We start from the raw sequence: 19,617 nt of genomic DNA on the forward strand, positions 1-19,617 counted from the left end.
GGTGCCTCTCAGCCTGGTTTCCTCTCATTTTGTATACACTACTGCCATCTACTGAATAGAATTTTAAGGCATTCATAGGTTTTCCATTTCTCCAGTTGCGTAACCTTTGACTTGGAAAATGCAAAACTAAGTGATTTGTTTCTTTCCTGGCCTCTCAAAAATTAGTATTCTCTGTTGTTTATGATTTTGCTCTAATTATGTTTGAATATTTTTGTTCAGAATATGCTTAAAAACCTCAAAGACAAGGATTTCTTATATATATATATATCCCACTTTTAAACCAACACAGAAAAAATATATACACAGAAGTATTTTGTTGTTGTCTGTTTCTTTGAAAATAACTGAAATTACTGACATATGGTAGGAAGAATATAGAACTTAGAACTAAGGCCTAGTTGGTACCTTTTGCTATCAAATCAGCAGGCTTGGACAAGACATAACCTCTCTGAACCTCATCTGAAACTGTACTAATAATCTCAACATGAGAAGGTGCCTTGCACAGTGTACCTGGCGTAGAATAGGCATGCAGTAAATATTTGTTGTTTTTTTTTCTTTTTAAAGATTAGTAATATCATAAGGGCTAAAGGAGGATAAACAAAAACAAATGAGAGAAAATTAATTTTGCCAATCAGCTAGAGAGTTTATTGAAGTTCTGATAGTGTGATTGGAGCAGGTGTATTTAGCAAAACCTGTGTATAAGGGACAGAACATGGTACAAGGTCCAAATAAAATCTGGAAATTTTCTCAAAAAGAAGAAAAAAAAGGGGGGGCCGGGAACAGTGTCTCACACCTGTAATCTCAGCACTTTGGGAGGCTGAGGCTGGAGGATCACTGGAGCCCAGGAAGTTGAAGCTGCAGTGAGCTGTGATAGAGTCACTGCACTCCAGTCTGGGCTACAGAGAGAGACCCCCATCTCTTGAAAAACAAACAAACGAACAAAGTAAGGCATGTCAAAATGGAATTTTTCAATGAGTATGGAGTTAGTTGAGTCTTTTGAGAAAGTTGGCATCAAATTTTAAATCCCTGACAACTTTGAACATTAAAAAAAACTTTAGAAAAATATTAAAGCATTTGGTTTTTTCCTTAATTACCCATGGAAACACTTTATACTGTACTTTCAAACAAAAGAAAAATATAAGTCCCATAGTATATTGTAGTAATTAGCCAATGATAAAATAAAATTGTTTTAAGCTAAGTTTTTTTGTTTTATTTATATATATATATATTTGTGGAAGAAAGTATAAAAATATTTTTAAAATGTGTAAACTAACTCCCCATTCACACACACATATACAGCTAGCTTCACCACAAAAGCTTCTGCTACCATTCTGCTATCTTTCCATCCAGTTTTGTTCATTACATAGTAAAATAAAAATGATTGGGCCAAATTAAAAGCAGGAACACAAACCTCCTTAGAAGAAATGTTCTCTTGGAAGTGTGATGTGCTGCCTTTTCAAAACTCTTTCCAAAGCATTGCATGGGACAGGAGATTACTGAAGTGTGTGCAGCTCTGAGCTGTCCATTGGTGAGCTTCCTAGATATGATTTCAATGCTTAGGCCCTTTGTTCCTGGAGCAGGAGATGAGAACACTCACTAAAACATCCTGAGTTAGGCACAGGTTCCTCCCAGGCGTCCGGATGTGGGCATCTTCCTGATGATGGTTGACTTGGGCTCTCCTACAGGTCACTGGCAAATGGTCAACACAGGAGTTTGTACTGAATGGTAGACCCCACATCCACCGGGTTGATCCTTGGGAATAATTGTAATATTCTAAAATTTCAGCCTAATCTTCTAGCAACTGAACAGAGCTCATTCTCCCACTTCAAAAGTATTTTTGTTCAAGTGTCACCTCCTTAGAGAAGCCTCTGCACATGACCCTGTCTAAAGAAGCATCCTGGCCACTTTCTATTCCATTACTTCCTTAATTTTTTTAAATAAGTAAGTGCAATAATGGGCACTTGCTTAATAATTATTGAATAAGTGTGTGACTACCTGGGTGCATGAAAATGGAACCAAGATGTGGTGATAGTATGTCTTTTCATCCCAGGGGAGAAATAACTGTGTGCATACTGCTTCCCCGGCAGGTGCGGGACTCTGCTCAGTCCTTCTTGACAGTGCACGTGCCTCTGTATGTGTCCTACATCTATGTGACAGCCCCCAGGGGCTGGGCCTCCTTGGAGCACCACACCGAGATGGAGTTTTCTTTCTTCTATGACACTGTTCTCTGGAGAACAGGTATGCCCATTGACACCTTAACTATCCCTGTAGTTAGGGCTTCACTCAAGCAAGATTGAAAGAAGAGTAGTGACTTTTAACAGTAGCTGCATTTCTCATCCTGTTATCCCCTAGATGAAGTGGGGCCACCTCAAGTCTGGAAAGTGCAGATCTGTGGTTTCTGAAAAGAATGATGTCCTTCTGTGCTGATGCTGGAAGGTCTCAGCCCAGATAGCTAAGGTCCCAGAGTAGAGGATGGCAAGTGACAGATGAGTCCTCTACTGCCCGTTAGGGATTCAGAGGGTTGTGTGTTCTTTTGGAGTATAACCCAAATAATCTTCATTTTCTCCTAGTGAAAAATGGTGTGGTTCATGTTTTTACAAAGCAAAAGGATCTTCAAATCAGATGCATGGAAATGGAAAAATGTGTCAAGAACACTTGAAATATTCATGTCAAGTAGCCCACTTTATTCATTTGGCAGAGTCTGCTCTTTAATTGCATCCTCCAAAGAAGGGATTTTAACTTTCTGAAGTCAAGGGCTGTGATACTGAATGTTTAAAATGACCTTTCCCTCAGGCTCGTCCCCATGACTGTCCTCTTTGGGAGGAGCCTCCAAGAACTAAGTGGGAGGCAGCCCTTCAGCTGGGAGCCCACACCTCACCCCCACTCAGTTTCCACACCTACCTCCTCCTACTGCTTCCACGTAGATGCTCCTTAAAACTCCCCAATTTTCTCCTCCATTCTCTGCAATGGTTCTTGGTTATTTTTGTTTTTCTTGGTTTTTTTTCCTCATTTTTAGTGTCCTGTACTTCACACACTACCCCTAACCTATTTCCCCAAACCCATTTCCCCTAAATTCTGCTGCTCCCATCCTCCCTGTTTTCCTCTTCAGGGGTGAGATGCTTTATCTGGGGCAAACACACTAAAAAAAAAAAAATACAAGAGTTTTCTTTTGAGAAAGCTTCATCTCTACTAATTGAAATTACAGTCATCATTCATAACTATTAGTGCTTGGTTCCAGGACCTCCCACAGACACCAAGATCTGAGGACACTCAAGTCCCTCATATAAAATGGTGTAGTATTTACGTATAACCTATACATATACTCCCTTATGCTTTAAATCATCTCTAGATTACTTATAAACCTAATACAATGCGTATGCTATATAAATAGTTGTTATGCTATATTGTTTAGGAAATAATGACAAGAAAAACAAATCTGTATATGTTTAGTGCAGATGCATTTTTATTCTAATATTTTCTATTTGAGGTTGGGTGAGTCCACAGATGCAGAATCCATGATGTAGAACCTACAGATACAAAGGGCTGACAGTGTAGTCCTTTCTTCTATGAAATGTCTTAGGCTCAAATCATTTTTTGCTTTATATTTCTCATGGGAAAATAACTTCAGGCAGCTTTCCCACTCTGGGTCAGATAATTCCTTGAGCTCTTGTTTTTGTTTTGTTTTGTTCAAGTTCATGTTTCTCCTCCTTACGTTACTCTTTGGTTTTGGTCTTTCTGAACTCACTGGGGACCATGACTACAATTTCCTTTATTAAAGCCACAGCTTTCTTGTGTCATGTTGGCTTTCTACAAGCTGGCTTTAATTCTCCTTTGGTTTGAGTACTAAATGTAGCCACCAGGACTTTGTTTATACCTCCATTAAGTCTGGAACGGTATCTTGGCGAGGAAAAGAAAATACAGTAAGAAGCAGATGTGCTGTAACCATACCCTGGTATAAAGTTTGATAGTAAGAAGTTTTAAGATTCATTTTTTTGCTGAACCCTACATCTGGGCTAAGTGGAACTTACAGGTTTGAAGGGTCTATGTCAAGAACAGTGGAACCATTACAAAAAAAAAAAAAAAAAAAAAAGAACCAAGTGAAATTAGCTGTCATACAATTTTAATTGGCATCTGTTTCTATAGACATATAAATGTTATCTTGTTACATTCAAATAAATGTGCCGCTATACTTGGAGGGGTCCTTGGGATAACTTGTATGTGGTTGCTGTCAGGGAGGAATTTTCCATGCCCTAACATTTTCTCTCTGCTTTCCTGCCCAGGAATCCAGACAGACAGTGTGCTCTCGGCAAGGCTTCAGATAATAAGAATCTACATTCGAGAGGATGGCCGTCTTGTCATTGAATTCAAGACCCATGCCAAATTCAGAGGTAATATCAATGCTGTTTTTTTTTCCAACTTTTTATTAAGAAACATTTCACACATACAGAAAGTCGAAAGAATAGAACAGTAAAAAACAGTCAACAATGATTAACATTTTGCTATACATCCATGTGCACATACATGCATACATACCTTTTTTTGTCACATCGTTCAGAAACAAGTTGCAGACTTCATGTGAAGTTACCCAGAATACTTCAGTTGACATCTCCTAAGAACAAGGACATTCTCTTATACAATCACAACATCATGATCACTTCTAAGATATTTAGCATTGATTCAATAATATCCAGTCTCTATTCATATTTCCTTTCTCGTTCCACAAACGTCTTTTCCACTTATTTTTATATTTGTTTATTTTATAACTGCTTACATAAAAAGAAAGAAGTTCCAGTTATGATTCATATGTCACAGTTTGATTGTTGTATCGCTTTAGTTTCTTTTAATCTAAAATATTCCCCCTACTTTTATTTATTCGCGACACTATTTCAGTGCAGTTTTAAAGAGTGGAGGTATCTTGCTGATAACATTTACCCTTTTAATGATGTTTATAATTATACCCTTCTACCAAGGACTTGAATGTCCCTAAATGTGACTTTTATCTGATGCTGATATTTCTATTTATAAACTACTGAGACCTTTCTACCTCCAAGAAACATGTTGGTTAGAATTTAAAGCTATGTATATTCAGTGTTCATTGTCACATAAAGACCCCTATTATTGTGAATATACTCATTAGCACCATTTCCACAAGAAATATTCCTATTGTTTATAAATAAATACATATGACTATGGTGACCATCACAAGTAGGACGACGGGCTGCGGTGAGATGCCATGCTATCCCCACCAGTGTGGAATAGATTCTAAGGGGCAAAATGGGCTAACCTTAGTTGTTTGAAAGAAGAACATTAATTCAGTTCTCAGGCTTTTGTGGGGCTCTACCACAAGTACAATAAAACTCAAGCTCTACCACAAGTACAATAAGTGCATGTGTTTCCCCTTCAAATAGGACAGTTTGTGATGGAGCACCACACTCTCCCAGATGTGAAATCTTTCATATTGACTCCAGACCACCTAGGAGGAATTGAATTTGACTTGCAGCTATTATGGAGCGCTCAGACTTTTGATTCTCCACATCAACTCTGGAGAGCCACAAGCTCTTATAACAGGTAAATACAGTGACGGAGGCCTCCATGGGTAGAGCTGAATGGTTTTCCATTTCTTTCAGGAGCTTGAGAAATAGCGCTTTTCTCTGAAAGCTAGACTTCTATTTTAAAAGGGGAATTGATAGAAATAAGCCTCAGCTGGGAATGGTGGTGCTAGCTGGTAGCCCAGCTACTCAGGAGGATCGCTTGAGCTCAGGAGTGTGAAGCTGTAGTGAGCCATGATGGCACCTGCAAATAGTCACTGCCCTCCAGCCTGGGCAGCAGAAAGAGATCCTGACTCTTAAAAAATAATAATAATTGAAAGAAATGACATTCTAGCAAACAAAGAAAGAAACAAATCTTGCTCAGATCAACTTCTGATATATAAATAGGAAGTGCTTACACTTATTCCAAGAGTGAGACCAGAAGGGGCACACATCACTTCCACCCACAACCTATGGTGGGGAACTTAGTCACATGGCACACCTGCCTACAAGGGAAGTCAGGAAATGTGTCTAACTAAAACCTTTATCGAATAAAGAAATTTCATTTCAATTACAACAACCAGTGCAAAATATAGTATCTCTGATTAAGTCCATGTGTCGTTTACGAGATTTATCCCTCTCCCACACCCAGTATAGAGGTAGAATAGGAATTTAACCAACATAGTAAAATATCCCCCATCTGTAAAAGGGAAGGATGGAAAAAGAAATTAAAACCACTATGGAAAGGATAAGTGGGCAACCAGGAATCGATCATAAATATATTATCCCCTTTTTATAGATAATGAGAGTAAGAGCTATATTTAGCATTAAAATCTTATTTCAAATTGCCTTGAGAATCATTTTCGAAAAAAAATTTCCAAACTTAAAATTTTTGATCTTATATCAGATATTTTTATTGTATAGTAATTCCTTTGAAATTGATATATAATAACCTTCAAGGACTGTGCTTCATGTACGTTGTCCCAGTTTACAGACAGGGAAACTGTCCTCCTTTAAGTACTCTGCTGACATCTTCATTGCCACTCGGATGAAGCCCACCCTCCTTCTGCAGCATACAAGGCCCAGCCTCCCCTCTGGTTTCACCTCAAACCCAGCCTTCTAGCCACATTAGTTACTCACCAATCCCTGAACCCACCAGCCCATCCATACTTCCATGCTTTTGCAATTCCCTCAGCCCTTGCTGCTCTTTTCCCCTTGCAAAACTGACTCCTCTGAGACCTAGCCCAGCTCAAATACTCACCCCTTTGTGACAGCTTCCCTGACTTCCCATGCAGTGCTAGCAGCTCCCTCCTGCCTCCTGGTTCCTACTCTGTTCCAGCTTCTGCTGTAACACAGCTCATTATCTTATGATGGTCTATCTGCTGGTCCCAGTTTTTCACTAGATTGTGAGCTGCTCCAGAGTAGAAGGCACATATGATTCATCTTAAATCCCCAGAACCACAGGTTTTAGCATGTGGTAGGTTCTGAGCAAGTAGCTTTTAGGAGCTTACCTTTGAGGTGAGGAGATAAAATACATAGATAAATGACAAAATGAAGAACCCTACCAAGCACTCCATGCTAAGCATACTGTGAGAGATACAGGATAATATCAAGACCGTAGTTGTTCAGGGAAGAGAGAGCCAGAGGCTGGGGAGTTGTATAAGGATTCCTGAAAGAGGTGAGACAACCTATGGTCCATGTTGTGATATGGGAAATGCTTAGATTCTAGCAAGTAGATTAAAAGAACTGCGGGATTAAAGACATGTACCTAAGACTGTTTGGCATGTTTGAAGGGATAGTGAGGAAATGGACCTAAGTAGTATTTAGGAATAGAGAAAAGTAGGACCGAAGGCTTGGGAGGCTATGCTATTTGTCTTGCATTCATTTGTTCAACAAGTATTTATGGAATGTTTACTGTGTGTCAGAGAAGGTTCTGGGCACCTTGAATATATTGGTAAACAAAATAAAGATCCCTAAGTATAGGACTTAAAGTAAGGAGACACAAAACAGTAGACATAATAAGCCAAGTATAACAAATGTCAGAAGGTGATAGGCAGTATGGGAAAATGAATGGTATAGAGCAGGGTAAGGGGAGACAGGAATGGGGAGACATTATAAGTTTAATTTGAATGTTCCCAGTAGACCTTATCTGAGCAAAGACTTGAAGGAGGTGAGGGAGTTGGCTATGCAGAAACATGGGGAACAGGGTTCCTGGTAAAGTTCCTAAGATGGCAACATTTGGGCATGCTTGGAGAACAACAAGGAGGCCCATATGGCTGGCATGGAGTGAGCAGGGAAAAGAGTAATAGACAATAATGCTGAAGAAGCAAGGAGTGGGAGTAGGGCCACGGGGTGGGGCCTTGTAAACCAGTGTGCAGCCTCTGGCTTCTACTCTCTAGGGCAAGGAGAGCCCCTACAGGGTTTGAATAGGGCTAGTCATGATCTAGCCAGGCATGGGTTGTTCCGCCTATTTTCTATTAATGAAGGGTTACTATCCACATTATAGGTGTCAGTTTCCATGTAATTTAAATATGGTATACAAAGTCTCATTTCCTGCTGATCCAAGCTTTGAAGGAAAACTGCAGACATACAGACTTTTAGAATAGGAAGGAGCTTAGAAACAAGGGCCCTGAAAGTCTGCATGCTTTGTTAAAATCATACAGCCATGACAGAGGCAAGCTGAGGTTCTACTGGTTCCCAGTTTCCAGCCTGTGCCAGTCCACTATGCTGACCCCAGGATGTGACATAAAAGTTTTATTATTGTTTTTAACCAAATCTTTGCTGTCCATTTACTGATAAATAGATAAGTATCCCAAAATGGTCAAAACAAGCACAGCATTTATGAGAACTGTTCACAGATCCCTCACAAACAGTTATAATGAAGATTCATAGCCCTGTGTTCTCCATTCAATGGATGACAGACTCCCAAGGCCCTTGAAGAACGTTCCTGAAGCTTCTGAATGCTTGGCTGCCTTCCAGGCCACCTGACAGGGTTGGAGCTGCCACCCAGTGAGAAGTGTGGGAGATGAAGTAGGAGAGAGGTCCAAAGGCTTCCTGCTCACAGAGTCATGAACTGGAGAATCCTGGGCCCCCCATAAACAGGGAAGTCCCCAAGTCCCCGTGAGTGGTCTCTAATGAGAAGTGATCTTGTTCTTTGACTTTATAAAGGGATGAAGCTATAGAGTTTGAAAGGGGAACCTCAAAATTGAGTGTGAGTGAAACGGGTGCAGGGACGTTCTGCAGGGTGTTGCTTCCATATGCTCTGGAGTGGTATCCTGGAATCCTGAGGCATTTGCTACCTCCTGTGTCACAGCAGCACCTGACGCTGTCACATCTTCAGAAATAAAAGCTGCTTTTCCATTTGGGAATGCATTGAATAGGGTATCTGTCAACAAGAAACACTAAACAGAAATTGTCCAACAAGTTTCATGAAATCCAAAGGAAATGGCCATTTCTGTTCTGTCATCACCTGAGCCTTCCATTTTCATAGGTAGTGTGCCTTTCTTAGCTTTTCTCATGAGAAGGACCTGAATACATGAATACATGAAAGTAACTCTATTTAACACCTCTGGATAATACTCTGAAGGTTAGGATAATCGAAGATGAGTTCCCGAAAATGGTGTTTGCAGACTTGTAAAGTTCTTAGATGCTGGACACAAATGCCACCTGAAAACTGTTTAGCGAAGGCCGTGTCTTTCTGGGTAAGCCAGCAACCTATCAGTTGTTCCCTACGATCACAGTCTGCTCTGCATGTTTCCAGGAAGGACTACTCGGGAGAGTATACCATCTACCTGATACCTTGCACAGTGCAGCCCACACAGCCATGGGTTGACCCAGGAGAGAAGCCTTTGGCCTGCACTGCACATGCCCCGGAAAGGTAGGAAAATATAGTCAATCCTCATTATTTGTTGATTCCTTATTTGTGAATTCTCCTACTCACTAAAATTTATTTGTAACCCCCAAATCAACATGGTGCTTCCATAGTCATTCACTGACATGCACAGCAGAGTGGCAAAATATTTGAGTCATTTAACACACACATCCCCAGCTGAAGTCAAACCCGGTGATACTCTGCCTTCTTGTTACGGCTCTCATACTCCAAATAAGCGTCCTGTGCACAGTTTATTTAGTGCCATGTGTTTTGCATTTTTGTGCCTTTTGTTGATGATTTCTCCATTTAGAATGGCTCCCGAGTATAATGCCAAAGTGCTTTCTAGTATTTCTAAGCATCAGAAGGCTGTAGTGTGCCTTATGATAACCATGAGTTTGATAGAAATGAATCAACAATGTATATTAAATAAGGGGTCTTTACACAGAAACAGACATAAAACAAGGTTATATGTTAATTGGTTGATATAAATGTTGTGAGCAGAGGCTCATAGGAATCTAACCCTATATTTCTTCTAGTAGCTATGGCTCAATATCCACTAATTCATTATTTGTGGAGACTTCATAGAGCATAACGATTGTGAATAACGAGACTCAACCATACATCAGCCCATATTCACCTCAGACCTGAGACTGTATTGTGCTGTATATTCATTCATTCATTCATTCATTCATATTTATTCAGCTCGTCTCACGTGTTTGCTCAGGTCCAGGCGTTGAGGTGATAGCACTACACTAGAGCAGAGGATTAAAAGTAATCTGTGCTCTCAGGCAGTTTATAGTCTAGGGTCACCTTTCTAGGAGCTGAGCAAAGTATATAGAAAACATTGCTGAGATAAAATGCCCAAAACAGAATCTGACATTAACATTAAGAAAAGACTATTTGAATTGTGGCTTTTAAATAAAAGACTGAGAATTGGCTATTGGATTCGGCAATACTGAGGTCATTGGTGAACTCCACCAAGAGCAGGTTTGGTGGACTAAAGGGGATACAAGCCTGACTGGGGTGAGCTTGAGAGAGAGGTGAGAAAGTACAGACAGCAGGGATAAACAGTGCTTGAGGAGTTGCTATAGAGGACGCCAGAGCAAAGGGGCAATAACTGGAAACAGATGAGTCAAATAAACAGCAGGTTTTATTTGCTTTATTTCAGGATGCTTGTATGCTAGTGGGAATAGTCCAATCGAGGGGAAATTTGATGATGCAGAGGATAGAGGGAAAGCTTGCAGAGCCAGATCCTTGAGCAGGGCAAGGGAGTAGATCCAGGGCATGAGGGAAGGGCTGGCCATAGCTGAAAGCACAGAGAGTTCATCCACTGAAGAGGCAGGCAGTGAATCAATGGAAGCAGGTGAAAGGAGAATTGGGAGACTGGGAGGGTAAGGATGACAAAGTGAATATCTGATTGAAGCTATTCCCCCTGTGAAATGAAAAGCCCTACATTTGCTGAAAGTGAAGAATGTCAAGGTTTGAGAAGAGAGGAGGAAAGAAACAGGGCCATCTCAGACAGTGGAAAAGAGTAAATATACTAGAGGGTTACAGCTAGCAGCGGATCAGGCGGTGTGGAACTGCTTTTAAATTGCCATATTATCGACATAAAACCGTACATATTTAAACTATAAAATTCGATAAATTTTTACCTATGTATACACTTGTGAAACATCACCACAGTCAAGACAGTGACAAGATAGGAACATATCCACTTCCAAAAAGATTCCTCCTGTGCCTTTGTAGTTCCTCCCTCACATCATCCCTTCCCTTTCTGCCGATAACCACAGATCTATTTTCTGCCACTATAGATGAGTTTGCGTTTTCTAGAGTTTTTTATAAATGACATCATACAGTGTGAATTCTCTCTCTCTGGCTCATCTCACTCAGCATGATGATTTTGATTCATCTGTGTTGGGTGTATCCGTATTTGTTCCTGTTATTTCTGGGTTGTACTTCATGGTATGGATGTACTACACTTTGTTTATCAGTGATCAACTGATGAACATTTCCGTTGTTTCCAGTTTGGGGCTATGATAAATAAAGCTTCTATGAACCTATATGTACGAGCTTTATATAAACATGTGTTCTCTGTTTTCTTATCTAAATACCTAAAAATGGAGTGACTCGATCATATGACAGATGTATGTTTAACTTTTTAAGAAACTGCCAAACTGTCTTCCAGCGTGTTTGTAAATACGTAACTACGTATGTCCATTCCCACCACGAGAGTGCACGCGCTCCCTTTCCCGTGCATTCTGCTAATGTGGTTGGGAGGTCCTGGTGTGGCTGAACAACTAAGGAATGGGAGGAAAAGAAGAGAGGAGCTGGAAAGACATGAGGTGGTAGAGAGTGAAATGTTGGAAATGAGATTTTTGGCGATGGTGCATAATGGGCCTATGAAGAGTAGGTAGCTGTAGGAGGGTGGTGAACAAGCTCTTTGGAGGTGAGGGAGTCAAGGAACTGGGAGTCTGGGGTAGTTGATAGTTCATCTGAATGGATGTTTAAGTCACAAAGATTCATGGCAGGAACAATGCCAGGAAGCACTATAGTTAGCCAAATGAAGGAAAGAAGGTGACCAGGAGAATGGTAGTTTGCTGCAGTAAGGAAGAACAATGGGAAAATAATCTGATGGGATATTCTGGGGAATTTTAATTATTTAAATTTTTAAAAATTATGTAATATTTCAGATATTCAGAAGACTATATATATATATATATATAGCAGATCTACCACCCACCTTAAGAAACTCAAGAAAGAGAACATTACCAGTACTCCTTCAATACCCTCAGTGCCCCTATCCAATCATACTCCCTCTCTCTTCCCCACTAGGGGCACCACTAACCTGATATTTGTATTTATTATTCATTGTTTTGGTTTATGGTTATACCTCATGTATACTTCTACATGGTTTTGCAAGTTTTTGAACTCTAGACAGTAGTCCCCCCTTTATCCTTGGAGTAAATGTTCCAAGAGCCCTAGTGGATGCCTGAAACCATGCATAATACCAAACCCTATATGTACAATGTTTTTTCAATCTGCTAACCAAGACAGCTACTAAGTGACTAACGGGTGGGTAGCATATACAATGTGGAGATGCTGAACAAAGGGACGATTCCTGTTCCAGGCAGGATGGAGCAGAAAGGCACAAGATTTCATCATGCTAGTAAAAATGGTGTATGTTTTAAAACTTATGAATTGTTTATTTCTGGAATTTTTTGTTTAATATTTTTGGACTATGGTAAGTCTTGGGTAACTGAAACTGAGGAAAGCAAACCCATGAATGAGGGGGGAACCACTGTATATAAGTTTCATACTGCATGAATTCTCTCTGCTATTCTTTTTTTTAACTCAGTGAATCATTTGTTGGTTCATTTGTGTTGATTCATGTAGCTGTAGTTTGTTGCTCACTGCATTAAGGTATTCATTGTAGGAAAATTCCACAATGTATTTGACCACTCCCTTTGGCTTTCTCTCTATTACAAAGAAAATTCTTATATATATCTCTTGGTGCACATGTGTAAGAAGAGTTTCTCCAGGGTAGGTTCTGGATTTTTTAAGGGGAGAGAGGAACAATGGTTTGAAACTGGCTGAAAGGATCAAGGAGGACACCAATGCTGTCCTCAGGCCCTGTGTGGCATAAATGTGGGAGGTGGCAGAGGAAGAATGTTGCTGAGGATACTGAGGCTTCAGAGTTGGGGTCCTTGCCTTACATCAGGGAGATTATTACTTGCAGACGCCCCGGGCTTAAACTTGGATCCCCTATATTGCTCCATATGGATGCGATAGAACTACAACACACATACAAAATCAAGACTGATACAGGGAATTTGGACTTAATACAAGCAATGGGGAAAGGATTCTTTATTTAATAAATAGCATTGGGAAAAGTGGCTAGACAAATGCAGAAAACTGAAACTGGACTCCACTGCTTGTTTTTGTCAGGTTTGTCAAAGATCAGATGGTTGTAGACGTGTGGCGTTATTACTGAGGCCTCTGTTCTGTTCCATTGGTCTACATATCTCTTTTGGTACCAGTACCATGCTGTTTTGGTACTGTAGCCTTGTAGTATAGTTTGAAGTCAGGTAGCGTGATGCCTCCAGCTTTGTTCTTTTTGCTAAGGATTGTCTTGGCTATACGGGCTCTTTTATGGTTCCATATGAAATTTAAAGTAGTTTTTTCTATTTCTGTGAAGAAAGTCCATTGTAGCTTGATGGGAATAGCATTGAATCTGTAAATTACTTTGGGCAGTATGGCCATTTTCACAACATTGATTCTTCCTATCCATGAGCATGGAATGTTTTTCCATTTGTTTGTGTCCTCTCTTATTTCCTTGAGCAGTGGTTTGTAGTTCTCCTTAAAGAGGTCCTTCACATCCCTTGTAAGTTGGATTCCTAGGTATTTTATTCTCTCTGTAGCAGTTGTGAGTGGGAGTTCACTGAAGATTTGGCTCTCTGTCTGTTATTGGTGTCTAGGAATGCTTGTGATTTTTGCACATTGATTATTTATCCTGATACTTTGCTGAAGTTGCTTATCAGCTTAAGGAGATTTTGGGCTGAGACAATGGAGTTTTCTAAATATACAATCATGTCGTCTGCAAACAGAGACAATTTGACTTCCTCTCTTCCTATTTGAATACCCTTTATTTCTTTCCCTTGCCTGATTGCCCTGGCCAGAACTTCCAATACTATGTTGAATAGGAGTGGTAAGAGAGGGCATCCTTGTCTTGTGCAGATTTTCAAAGGGAATGCTTCCAGCTTTTGCCCACTCAGTATCATATTGGCTATGGGTTTGTCATAAATAGCTCTTATTACTTTGAGATATGTCCCATCAATACCTAGTTTATTGAGAGTTTTTAGCATGAAGGACTGTTGTATTTTATTGTAGGCCTTTTCTTCCTCTCGTGTATTTTATTCCTTCCCACAAACTTGCTGCTTCTCCCCTGTTGTCATCTTCAATTGGTGACCTTTCTGTCCTGTTGGAGTGAGGAAACAGAAGAAATCAGAAGAGAACTTATGCAAGCTTCTATCATCATACCTACATCTGTGCATCAGACCTACCAGCATGTATCTGTGCATGTACCCCATGTGGCCCACAAAGTCTGAAATATTTACTATCTGGCTGTTTACAGGAAAACTTTGTCAATCTCTCTGCTCTAGGTGCTTACACCCAAATCTTAAAAAATATCATTGAGACTTCTCTTATTCTGGCACTGTCATCAAGAATTTTAGGCCTTTCCTTTAAAATATATTAAAAATCCAATTATTTTCACTGCCCACCTGGCAAAAGCCCTGGTCAGAACCATTATCATCACTTGTCTAAACTATTGAAATAGCCTCTTAACAAAGTTCCCTGCAGCCACCTGTAGTCTCTTCTTAGCACAGCAAACCCTACTCACTTTTTCAAAACACTCCACAGTTTAAATAAACCCTAAAGTCCTGACAGTACAGATAAGGCTTTATGGGATCTGGTCCCAAGTTACCTCTCTGATCTTATCTCCCTCACTGTTCTCCAGCCACCCTGGCCAACTGGTCATTCCTCTAATGTATTGCGCACACTCTTACCCCAGACCTTCTGCCTTTGCCATTTCCTCTTCCTGGAGGGCTTCCTCTCCACATAGCCACATGTCTTACTCCATTGCCTGCTTCAAGCCTTTGCATGTTTTCCTCTCACTGAGGCCTTCCATGACTGAGTTTCTTCCTTTCTCTCTCTTTATGGTATATATTTAAGGTATAAAACATTATGTTTTGATGCACATAGTGAAATGATTACTAAAGTCAAACAAATTAACATACCCATCTCCTCACTTAGTTACCCGCATGCACACTTGTGTGTGTATGATAAGAGTACCTGAAATCTACTCTCTTAGGATATGTCCAGTACATAATATCATTGCAACTTGGCACCTTTTGACTTACATTTCCCCATATCCCCCTCCTTGTCACCCCTGGTAACCACTGTTCTCTTTGTTTCTGTGTGTCCAGCTTTTGGTGTTTTTTGTTCCCACCCAAATCAGCTTTTTTTGATTCCGTATGTAAGTGAAATTGAGCAGTATTTTTCTGTGTCTGGCTTATTTCACATAGTATAATGTCCTCCAGATTCATCCATGTGGTCACAAATGGCAGGATCTCCTTATTTTTTTAAGACTGACTATTTCATTGTGTGTATATACAGCACATTTTCTTTATTGATTAATCCATTGATGGACACTGGTTGTTTCCAAGTCTTAACTATGGTGAATAATGTTACAATGAACATAGGAGTGCAGATGTCTCTACAAGATGCTGATTTCCCCTTGTTTGGTTATATACCAGGAATAGGGATTGCTGGGTCATGTAATAGTTCTATATTTAATTTTTTGAGGATGCTCCATACTGTTTTACATAATGGCTGCACCGATATACACTCATGACCATATTATTTAGAATTTCCAGCTGAAAATTCTTCTAGCATTACCCTTTCTCTGCCTAATTGTTCTCCTTATCACCTGTTACCTTTTAGCATGCTATATTATTTTTTATTTATTTTGCTTACTATCTTCCTTAGAATGTAACTTCCCTGAGACCATGTTTTTCTCTTTTGTCCACAGATGAATTCCTATTACTAGAACGATGTCTATTGTGTAACATATGCTCAGTGAATATTTGCTGAATAAATGAGCCCGAGGCACTAGAGATCATGGAGTAGAGAGCTGGTCAAGAGACTGAAAGAAGGCCAGTCTTGCTAGATCCCAGAAATGGAGGGAAGGGGAAGAGTAGCAGGAGATGAGGCTGTAGAAATAGGCAGAGGTCAGAGCTTTACAGGTCATGGCAAAAATATTGCTTTTCCTTCTAACGGATGTGGGAAACCACTGAAGGATATTAAGCAAATTTGAGTTTTTGAAAATGACACTGGCTCATCCATTGCATGATAGATGTAGAATAGCCTAGATGGAAGTAATAGTGACTCCAGGGAGAACAGTTAAGGGGCTGGCACCTCTTTTTTTGCCTTTCACTAAGATAATAACACTAGAAGGAAGAGCAAGTTTGCAAGGGAAGAGCATACTGAGTTTGGGTTATCTGACAGCCATGTAGAGCTACCATTCGACAGCCAGATATGTGTTTCTGGAGCTTAGAGGAGAAATCTGAATTAGATAGTTAAATCTGGCATTACTATCTTTGAGATAGCAAATGCACTCAGTGACAAGGCTGAGATCATCTGGGGTGAAGTTACTGAGGGAGAACAATAAGGGTCCCAGAACTGAGCCTTGGAGAGGCTGCCAGAAGGAGACACGGAAGAAAGGGGCTCAGGAAGAAGGCGGGAGGTAGGCACACAGAGCAAGGCAAGAGAGTACCGCCTAGCAAGTACTAAATAAATAAAGTTTTGATCAAGTCGAAAGAGTCAAAGCCTCAGAGCATGCAGCTCTGGGAAGAAATCTAGCTGGGCTCCAAAGCAGGGAGCACTTCAGAAGTCAAAGAGCAATTTTGGGAGCCCCCAGAGTGAAAGGGCCAAAAAAAGCAGAGGATACTAAAGAGCCTAAAGAGTAATTAATTATTTTTAAGACTAATTATTTCTGTTCAAAAGAAATAACTACCAAATAAAGTCCTTTTACCTTACACATCCCTTTATCCAGTGAATATTTAGTGCCCACAACAAAGCTCTGTGTACAATCCCGAGGAGGATGGGGAAGGGAGGGTGACTCAAATGACATGTGCAAAGCTGACCCTGCTCTCAAAGAGCTCTTTGTTTCTCCTTGCGTTTAGATTCCTGATACCCATTGCATTCCAGCAGACCAACCGCCCTGTGCCAGTTGTGTATTCACTTAACACTGAATTTCAGCTCTGCAATAATGAGAAGGTGTTCCTAATGGATCCCAATACATCTGATATGTCACTGGCAGAAATGGATTACAAAGGAGCGTTTTCAAAAGGTAAGTTGCTTCCTCCACCTGCAGAAGGAGGCTCTGCCTGGATATGAGAAGCTTTTGGTAAGTCAGTGGACTGGCATCTCTGCTCATAAGCTCTCAGTCGGCACCCCAGTAAAGATCCCCCAGGATTGGTCCCAGAACAGCCAGGGTTGAATGTAGGTACGGGCCCATTTCATGCTGTTTCAAAATCAAATCACACACTTGGCACTGTAATGATTGGCAGTGTGATGCCATGGAAAAGCACTGGTCAGAGTAGTAAGAAGACTGGCATTTCCAACCAGATTCTAGCACGTTGTCTAACTCTGGGGCAGTTATTTCCTCAAACCCCATTGCCTCCCAGTCTCAAAAGGATGCCAAACGTGTGTTCTCCATCATGCTTTCTCTGCTGAAAATGGCTCACTTCACGGTCACTTCTCTATCTGTTTACCACAGGCTGGATTCTATCCTATCTTTCTCTTGTCAGTGACACCAAATTGATGTATTCTGGCACTTTTTTCCTTTGGGTTTCCTTTGCATCAGCTCATCAGACACCATCTTGCCTCTCAGATGACTCCTTCTCACTCTCCTGTCCCTGGCCTCCATCCTCTGCCCCTTCTGTGTTAGTGTCCCCAGATTCCATGCTTGGCTTAGTCTATTCCTACTCTGAGTGCTGCCTCTGGTCATCCCCATGACTTGGGCCATCCCTTTACTCTGAACTTCTTACACTCCCACTGTTCTGTGGCCATTGCATAGGATTTGACCTCATCCCAGATCTCTCCGAGCTTCATTTCTATGTTTCCACATACAGATATGAAACTACCGAAGCTCTCCAAGCAGCATGTCTTTCAGACACCTAGAGATGCCCAAGACTGGATTTGTCTCCTTCCAAGCATGCTCGTCCCACGTCTGCTACCCTACTGACTGCATCACCATCCTCTGTGTGCCCCAACCAAAAATCTCAGGGTTATCCTCAACTTCCGCTTCCTACATCCTACGTCCCATCTATCATTAAGATAAGTGGAGTTGGACTCCTAGACATTTCTTGAGTTCATCCTCTTGCCTCACAGCTATATTTTAGGTGCCTGACTCTCACTAGAGGATTAAAAAGCCCCTACCAGGTCTCTGTGACTTAAGTCTCTTTGTCCTTGACCCATTCGCCATGTTTCTAAGGCCCAAGTGTGTTATTACCTTTCTGCTTAAAACCCTCCAGTGTTTCTTATTACTTATATATTCAAGTCCAGCCTCCTCAGCACGGTTTGTCTATCTCCCCAGGAGCCTCTCTTGCCAGAGCTTCTACACACCCTCCACTCTTGTCACACTGACTTACTTAGCACCACATAGTAAATGTTTGGGATGAGCATTTGGAATTAGCCAGATTTGTGCTAATTCCAAAATCCTCCTCCCACTACATCATTGCCGTGGAACCTTGGATAAGTTACTTAAAAATGGGAATAATAATTGAAGCTATCTTTTGGGCTCTTGGGAGGATTAAGTAAGTTAGTTGCATGTAAAGAGCTTGGTGCCATAGCCGACACATAGGAAACGGCCTACACCAGGGCTTACATCCTTGAAGCATTCAGTATTTTGTACATGGATTTTTTTTTTATTTTTATTTTTTTTTGCCTAGAATGTTCTCTCCTGCCTCTCACTCCCACCCCAAATGCACTGTCTGACAAATGCCTACTTGTATTTCGGGATACTGCTCAAATATCATGTCTCTTGAAACCCTCCATACCATTCCCTAGGCAGATTTCTGTACCTGGTTTCATGCTCTCTTAACATGACATACCTTCCTCTATTGTGGAATGTAACAGTATAGCATTTGGGTGATTAATAGAGTATTGTGGTGGTTTGGTTTGAGAGCATAGTACCTTGACTTGGAATCCCACCCTCACCATTTGCTTGCTTTGTGACCTTCAGCAAATCACTTAGCCCCACTCAGTGCCTCAAGTTTCTCATCTGCAAAATTGTGAGCACTACATGAGTTATTACATGAGAGGACTTGGTACAGTACCTGGCAAATAGTTTGAGTTTGAGCTATTTTAATCAATCACTGTGCGTTTGTTTTCCATCCTCTCAAGTGCATCTCACACACCTTGGTATCCCCTGTGCATAACAGAATACTTTGCTTCCCTTAAATGCTTAATTAATGCTTATTGAAAAAAAGAAGCAATAAATGTTCCCGAGCAAGAAAACTCAGAGAAAAAAAGAAAATAAGAATAAAAAAGAAGCAATAAATGAATGAATGAGTATTTTAAGGGCACATGGAATCATGGAGCTCTTCATAGAAAAGTGCTTTTCATTCTAAGGGAGCATGTTTAACCCCTTTCAACCCT

General features: G+C 40.6%; 1 protein-coding gene across 1 annotated transcript in view; it reads left to right on the top strand.

Moving 5' to 3' along the window:
- Positions 1 to 19,617, top strand: part of FRAS1 (Fraser extracellular matrix complex subunit 1) — a 458,426-nt gene that overhangs the window by 431,554 nt on the left and 7,255 nt on the right. Inside the window, exons 67-71 of the mRNA XM_030819038.1 lie at positions 2,085 to 2,235; positions 4,278 to 4,385; positions 5,406 to 5,565; positions 9,286 to 9,402; positions 17,139 to 17,305. Coding sequence (XP_030674898.1) covers positions 2,085 to 2,235; positions 4,278 to 4,385; positions 5,406 to 5,565; positions 9,286 to 9,402; positions 17,139 to 17,305 — 703 coding nt within the window. The remainder of the gene's footprint in view (positions 1 to 2,084; positions 2,236 to 4,277; positions 4,386 to 5,405; positions 5,566 to 9,285; positions 9,403 to 17,138; positions 17,306 to 19,617) is intronic.

Source organism: Nomascus leucogenys, chromosome 9 (genome assembly GCF_006542625.1).
Source record: "Nomascus leucogenys isolate Asia chromosome 9, Asia_NLE_v1, whole genome shotgun sequence".
NCBI lineage: Eukaryota > Metazoa > Chordata > Mammalia > Primates > Hylobatidae > Nomascus > Nomascus leucogenys.